Raw genomic sequence first — 7,680 nt, 5'->3', positions numbered from 1 at the left:
TTTTTGAGATGGAGTCTCTGTTGCCCAGGCTGGCGTGCAATGGCACAATCTTGGCTCACCGAAACTTCTGCCTCCTGAGTTCAAGCAAGTCTCCTGCCTCAGCCTCCTGAGTACTTGGGATTACAGGCATCTGGCACCATGCCCAGTTAATTTTTATATTTTTAGTAGACACAAGGTTTCACCATGTTGGCCAGGCTTGTCTTGAACTCCTGACCTCAGGTGATCTGCCCATCTCTGCCAATTCTTTTCTTTTGTGCTTTCTCCTGTGTCTTCTTTCTGCTTTTTCGGACCCCTCCCCCATTTACCTAGCTTTTCTCTGTGACTTTCTCTCTCTCTCTCTCTGTCTCCTCTCCATTGCTCCTATCACATCTGTCTCTTTCTCTGGGCCTGTCTCCACTCTGTCTGGGACGATGGTCTTCTTCCCTCCCTCTCTCTGTCTCTCTCTCCCGCCATCTCATCTCCCCACTGGAGGACAGCAGTGGGTGGAAGGGGTCTGGAACAGGAGAAACTGTGAAATGAGCCATCCGGAAAGGAGCCCAGCTAAATGTGGAGGAGCCATTTATAAAAGAGCTGTTAGAGAGAAGGGCGGGAGGCAGACAGATCTCGCCAAGTCACCGCAGCTGGAAGGCACCAAGTGGGAGCCTCCTCCTGACAGCTCCTTGGCTGGAGCCCCCGGATGACTCAGGCGCCAGGGACACCATGCTTAGCCCTGTCCCCCACCAAGGCCAGCGCTGAGACCAGGCCTCTGTGCTGGGAGAGAAAGCACGTGGGGGTCACCAGAGGCCTCAAGTCCAGCTCTGATGCCCTGTGAACTCACTAAGAGTTATCTGTCCCTTGCCTGAAGTCTCCATCCTGGAGAACCAACAGTCATACCAGTGATGATGACATGACCTGCTCTTGGGCATCCAGGTGGGTTCCTGCCCTCAGCGAGTGCCTCAACTGAGAACATCACAGCTTTTCTGGATCAAATCTACACTTGAGGCAGCCTGAGGGCAGCCCAGGCTTTCAGAAAATCCCTGGGCAGTCACGGCCCAAGGGTTTTCCAAGCCAGGCTTGGAGGAAGAACGCTGTCCTGCTGAGTGACTTAGGGGCAGGCCTCTGGAGGCAGAGGGTGGTCAGGGGATTTAGGAGTATATAGTCTATCTGGGAGTCAGCGGCAGGGTGGTTCCCCAGGGCTGGCTATGGGATGGCCCAGTCAAATGCATGGGAGCAAAGACACGCTGCACGCTGCTGAGGTCACCAGGGCCTCTGCAGTTGGGCTGGCTCACATGCAGGTTGGGAACCTCATTGCAGTTTGCCTTTCATTTTGACCAAGATGAATACTCGTGCTCCAGCCCTGGGCACACTGCATTCTCAAATGTCAGCCGGAGGCTCACAGCTCTTCTTTTTTAGTTTCTTTCCAGCTCTGGACCCTCCCAGGCCCTCGGTCATCAGGCTGTGCAGAGCTGCCTTAGGAGTGCTGGGGGACAGCTGGGAGGCTTCCCAGAGGGTCAGACCCCACATCTAGCCTGGAAGTGCTGCCACAGCCAAAACAACAGAGGTTAAGTTGACCGACTTGCCCTTTAAAGAAAATGGGAAGGAGCTTTTCCCATTATCTCTAGGGCCCATCTCAACTGTAATAATAGATGCTGAGCATTTGCCATATGCTGGGCACTATTTTAAGCACTTTACATGTATTAAACTCATTTAATCCTCACAATCACCCTGTGCACAAGGGACTGCTATTATGTGCATTTTACAGATAAAGAAAGTGGGGTACAGGGAAGTGAATAGTTCAAGGTCACATGCTTAGTGAATGTAAATGCAGAACTTCTAACCAGAGCTCCCCCGCATAACCACCTGCACTGCCTCTGAAGCTGACCTTGGGGCTGAGCACTGAAAGATCATGATGACATTGGAATGGTCTTGGGAGACCCAAATTCCTCTGCAAATGTCAGCGGTCACAAGAACCCAGGAGCCATGCATAGGGACAGGCAGCCTGCCTCGCTTCCTGAGAGTCACACCTGATTTCTTCTACTCCTCGAAGGTGTGACCCCAGCAAAAGAGATGAATCAGATTTTGTACTTCTAGGAGGGCGGGTGGAGGCAGAGGGCAAGGGGCCAGCTCTGTGGAAGCCAGCATATGGGAGGAAGTGGCATGCTCACCCCAAACACCTTCTTGGCCCCTGCCTTGGCAGCGAACATGGAAAGGATCCCAGTACCACTCCCGACATCCAGTACCACTTTGTCCTTGAACACATGCTTGTTGTGGTACATGGAGTTCCGGTAAGTGAGTGTCCGCACCTCGTCCTTCAGCATTTCCTGTGGTGGAGGGATAAGAAATGAAACATGAGTGAATTCAAGGTACCTGGGAGTACCTTGTACACACCACCCCAGGTGACCCTTCAGGAGACTCAATGATATCATCAGGCAGAGCCACGGAGGACAGCAGTGGGGCAGCTGGGCCAGGCGCTACCATCATCATTCCAAACTTCCTCTGCCTTAAAACTCTACCCAGAAAGATAGTTATGCACCATCAGAAGAGAAACTCATGTCCAGACCTGGGAAAGCTCTGATTTATTAAACAATCAAAGGAAAGATCAGTGCAACACAGCGTAAGAAATTTAAGTTAAGCCCAAAGAAGAACTTTCTGTCAGGGTGAGAGAACAGTCACTGAACAAGTTATTTAAAGAGGCTTTTGTCAGTGTATTTTTTGCTTTGTTTGCTTTTTTTTTTTTTTTTTTTTAAGACTAGGAACATGTTCCTCTGTCCAGCATAAGGGCTTTGCAGTGAGAGAGAAACAAGATTACTTGTTAAAATGTACTCTGACCCAAAGAGAACATGTTAACTCTGTGTACGGTGGTGAGGTAGGGATCTTTGGCCATTCAAGGTATCAGCAAACACTTTTAACTAATTTATCATCAAAGGTGATTTTTTTTAGAAATCAACTCTATTGAAGCATAATTTGCGTACAACAAAAGCCCAGGTTTTAAGCTTTTGGTTCAGTAAAAGGGCTTTGACAAATGTACACCACAATTACCAAAATATAGAACATTTCTATCACCCCAGAAAGTCCTTCATGCCCTTTTGTAGTCAATCTTCAGCCTCTCCCAAGATGACATATGATCTGATTTCTATCATCAAAGCTTCCTTCTGCCTATTTTAGAACTTTTATAAATTGTGCAACATAAAGTTTTTGAGATTCATGTATGTTATTACACAGTTCCAAGGTTTGTTCTTTTGTTGTTGTTATTGAATGGTATTCCACTGTATGAACATACCACAATGCTTGTGGGATATTAGGATTTTTTCCAGTTTTTTGCTATTTATTTGTAATAGCAAAGGATATGTTTTCATTTCCCTTGGGTAGATACCTAAAAGTAAGTGTCCTGGGTCTTAGGGTAGGTACATGTTTAACTTCATAAGAAATTGCCAAAGAGTTTTCCAAACTAGTTGTACCATTTTACACTCCCATCAGCAATGTGAGAGAGTTCAAGGTGCTTCACAGCCCAGCAACTTCACATTATCCGTCTTTTTAGTTTAGCCATTCTTGTGGATATGAACTGGTGTCTCATTGTAGTTTTAATTGCATTTCCCTGATGCATGCGCTTATTGATTATTTATATGTATCATCTTTTGTGAAGTGCAGATTCAAGTCCTCTGTTCATTTTTGTCTTGAGCTGTTTGTCTTGTTCTTACTGAATTGCAGGGGTTTATACATTCTGGAAACCACTCCTTCATCAGGTATACTGCATATATATTGCAAATGTCTTCTCCAAATCTGTTATTTGCCTTTTCATTTTCTTAATGTTGTCTTTTGAAAAGCAGTTTTAAATTTTGATAAAGATCAGTTTTTCCATTTTTTTCATTTATGATTGGTGCTTTTTGTGCCCTATCTGATCTTTGTGTACCCCAAGTCACAAAGACATTCTTCTTTGTTTTTTTCTAGAGGCTTTATAACTGTGGCTTTTACATGTTAAATTAATTTTTGTGTGTAGTGTAAGTTAGGGGTGTGAGCTCATTTTTTTCTTGTAAATAAATGGTCCAAACACAATTTTCTCCATTAATTACCTTGTCAACTTTACCAAAAATCAACTGACTCTACATGTGTGGCCTCTCTGATCTAGTCCATTGATATACAAGGTTAACATTGACTTGACTGCTGCACCTCTATATTAACTTTGAAATAAAGTAGTGAGAGTCTTCCAATGTAGTTCTTTAACAAGATTATTTTGTTTCTTCTAGGCCCTTTGCATTTCCATGTAAATTTTAGAATTACCTTATTAATTCATACAGAATAGTCTCCCGGCATCTATCAGAATTGTATTAAATCTACAGATCAATTTGGGGAGAACTGACATCTTAGCAATTTTGAGTTTTATAATCCAAGAACATCACAGCTCTCCATTTATCTAGATCTTTTATTTATCTCTGGAATGGTGTATAGATTTCTGTATAAAGATCTTACATTTCCATTCAACTGTTTTATCTTATTTAGTTTTTCAAAAAATTTTATTTTTTTGTTTATTTTGAGGCCAGGTTATGAGACTGGCTAATTTTTGTGTTTTTTGGATAGAGATGGTGTTTTACCATGTTGCCCAAACTGATCTTAAATGATTGGACTCAAGCAATCTGCCCACCTTGGCCTCTTAAAGTGCTGGGATTAAAAGTGTGAGCCACCACACATGGCCCCATTCAATTATTTTATTTTGTGGTACTGTATATGGTGTATAAAGCTTTTCATTTTCCAAAGTGTTGGTGTATATATGACTTTGTATTTTGTAGCCTTGCTCACTTGACATATTAATTCCAGTAGATTTGTTTTTTTTTTCAGATTTCTTTATTTTTCTATGTAAAAAATCTTGTCACTTGTGAATAAAGACAATTTTTCTTCTTTTTTTCCTATCTGTATGCCTTTTATTTTTTGGTTCTTTCCTCTTGCTTTATTGCATGGGCAAAGGCTGTCAGTAAAATGTTGAATAGAATTACAGAGGACAGACATCCTTCCTTTGTTCCAATAATATATCCATTAAGTATAATTTAGGCTTCCTATAAATGTCTTTCATCAGACTGAAGAAATTCCCTTCTATTTTTAACTTGGCGAGAGATTTTTATCATGAATTGGTATTTAATTTTGTCACATGCTTTTTCATTTATTGAGATGGTATACGACTTTTCTCTTTGTCAATGGGTTGAACTTCACAGATTGGTTTTTAATGTTACATGAACACTTTGCCATGATGCATTGGCTTTTTAGAATATTGCTGGGTTTTATTTGCTAACATTTTGCTGCATATTCATAATCATGAGGAATGTTGATCTGTAACTTTGTCTTACCTTTTCTCTGGTAATCGAAGTTATACAGGGCTCATCACATAAGTTAGGAAATGTTCTCTGCTCATATATTTTCCACAAAAGTTTGTGTTAGGTACATTTCTTCTTTAAATGTTGATTATAATTCACCAGTAAAACCATATATGCCTGGAGTTCTTTTATGGAAAGTTTTATATGAATTCAATTTCTCTAATTAGTACAGGGCTATTTTAGTTTTTGATGCATTTTATGTCAGTTTTGACAAGATATTTTTTCAAGGCATGTATCCATTTTATGTACAATGTCAAATTTATCAGCATGACATGTCATCATATTCTCCCATTGCCTGTTGAGTATCTGCATGATCGTCACAATGTTCTTGCCTTTGTTTATGATACGATAATTTGTGTTTTCTCTTTTTTTCTTGATTAGTCTAGCTAGATATTATCAATTTAATTAACCATTTCACAAAGCAACTTTTGGCTTTGTTGGTTTTCTCCACTGTTTAGTTTCTACTGCATTGACTTCTGTTTTCATCTTAATTATTTCCTTTCTTCACCTTACTTGGGTCTTATTTGTTCTTCTCTAGCTTCCTAAGGTAGATGTTTTGATCACTGATTTTATGCCTTTTTTTTCCACAAGCATTTGACGCTATAAATTTCCCTCTAAATATTGCTTGAATTTTCTTCCCCAAATTTTAATATGTTGTATTTCCACTATCATTTAGTTTGGGATAGTTTCTCTTTCTTTCTGTGATCTCTTCTCTGACCCATGGTCTATTTAGCAGAGTGCTGCCTACTTTCCAATTACTTGGAGAGTTTCTGGATAATTTATTGTTTTCAGTTTCTAATTCAATTCATTGTGATCAAAAAACATGCTTTGCATGATTTTAATCTTTGTTTTGTGACCCAGCATAGGATCTACCTTAGTGAATGTTCCCACATGCACGTGAAAAGAGCATGTCTTCTGTAGTTTGAAGACGAAATGTTCTAAAAATGTCAATTAGCTCATATTGTTTGATTGTATTATTCAAATTTTCTGCATTCTTACTGATTTTTTTGTGTCCGTGTCTGATGACTTACCAAGAGAGAAGTGTTAAAATATTTAATCATGACTGGGGATTTGTCTTTTTATTCCTTTGCTTCTGTAGGTTTGGCTTCATGTTTTCTGGAGTTCTGTGCACCACGTTGGGAGGCTTTGCAACGTGTCATCTTGGCCAGGTGGTGCTACATTTCCCAAATTCTCTTTCTCTTACATTTCCACTTAGGGTGAGTCACAGAGGAAATTCTGGTGGAGACTGAAGGTGAAAAGGAGGCATGAACCATTCTGAAGCCCAGCCATCACTTCCTGTGCTGCCCCGGGGCTGATATATTTGATCTGATTAGAAGTTGAATAAAGTGTGGGGATTGGTTGTGTTGAGTTCAATTCCGGTTTTAAATACTTTGAAGGTGAGCTGAAGCCTTTCCCTTTAGGAGATCTCGGACCAAAGACAAGATGGATGGTTTACCCAGAACTGGGCATGGGGCATGGTTCATAGCAGGTGCTCAGTAAGCAGGAAAACCGTACGGCACAGTGGTTAAACACACAGACTCTGTAGCATTCAAATCTCAAATAACTGCATTCAGATCATACCTGCACTGCTTGTGAGCTCTCTGACCCAGACCAGCTTTCAGCTGTCTGTGACTCAATTTCCTCATCTGGAAACGGGGAGTCATAATATCACCTACTTTGTAGGGTTTGTTATGATGATTACAAAAGTGTAGTAAGTTTCACAAAAATGCTAGTTCTGGCTCTTTGTGATAACTACAACCCTTTTCTTCATTCATGCAAGGAAATAGCTGAGGTGAACAGGGAAGGGAGGCAAAATAAAAACAAAGGCTGCAAAACTGTTTCAGTCTTAACCACAATTAAAAGTCTAAACTGCCTTTAGTGGATGGAAGTGGATTGGCCGAGTACCTCTGGAAAGCCCGCTAGTCCACACTGCACCATTTTGTAAGCTCCCAGCTATTTTGCAGACCTTGGTCAAAGCAAAACATTTCACGGGGGTTCAGGCCATGAGAAGCATCCTGCCTAACCACTTGACTGCAAGGCAGACAAAGGCCCAACTAAAGAAACATCCCTGGCTGGGCGCAGTGGCTCATGCCTATAATCTCAGCACTTTGGAAGGCTGAGGTGGGTGGATCACAAGGTCAGGAGTTTGAGACCAGCCTGGCCAATATGGTGAAATCCCATCTCTACTAAAAACACAAGAATTAGCCGGGCATGGTGGCAGGCACCTGTAATCCCAGCTACTTGGGAGGCTGAGGCAGGAGAATCGCTAGAGCCCAGAGGTGAAGGTTGCAATGAGCCGAAATCATGCCACTGCACTCCAGTCTGAGCAACAGGGCAA

General features: G+C 41.7%; 1 protein-coding gene across 2 annotated transcripts in view; it reads right to left on the bottom strand.

Annotated features, from left to right (window-relative positions):
- Positions 1 to 7,680, bottom strand: part of PRMT8 (protein arginine methyltransferase 8) — a 95,553-nt gene that overhangs the window by 42,296 nt on the left and 45,577 nt on the right. The window contains exon 3 of one of the 2 annotated variants that reach the window (XM_017546059.2): positions 2,145 to 2,300. In XM_017546059.2, the coding sequence (XP_017401548.1) occupies positions 2,145 to 2,300 (156 nt within the window). The remainder of the gene's footprint in view (positions 1 to 2,144; positions 2,301 to 7,680) is intronic. The other variant, XM_017546060.2, reaches the window with a different exon arrangement.

Source organism: Cebus imitator, unplaced genomic scaffold, assembly GCF_001604975.1.
Source record: "Cebus imitator isolate Cc_AM_T3 unplaced genomic scaffold, Cebus_imitator-1.0 Scaffold187, whole genome shotgun sequence".
Lineage (NCBI taxonomy): Eukaryota > Metazoa > Chordata > Mammalia > Primates > Cebidae > Cebus > Cebus imitator.
The sequence above is the reverse complement of the archived record's forward strand: the minus strand, read 5'-3'. Positions and strand labels throughout refer to the sequence as shown.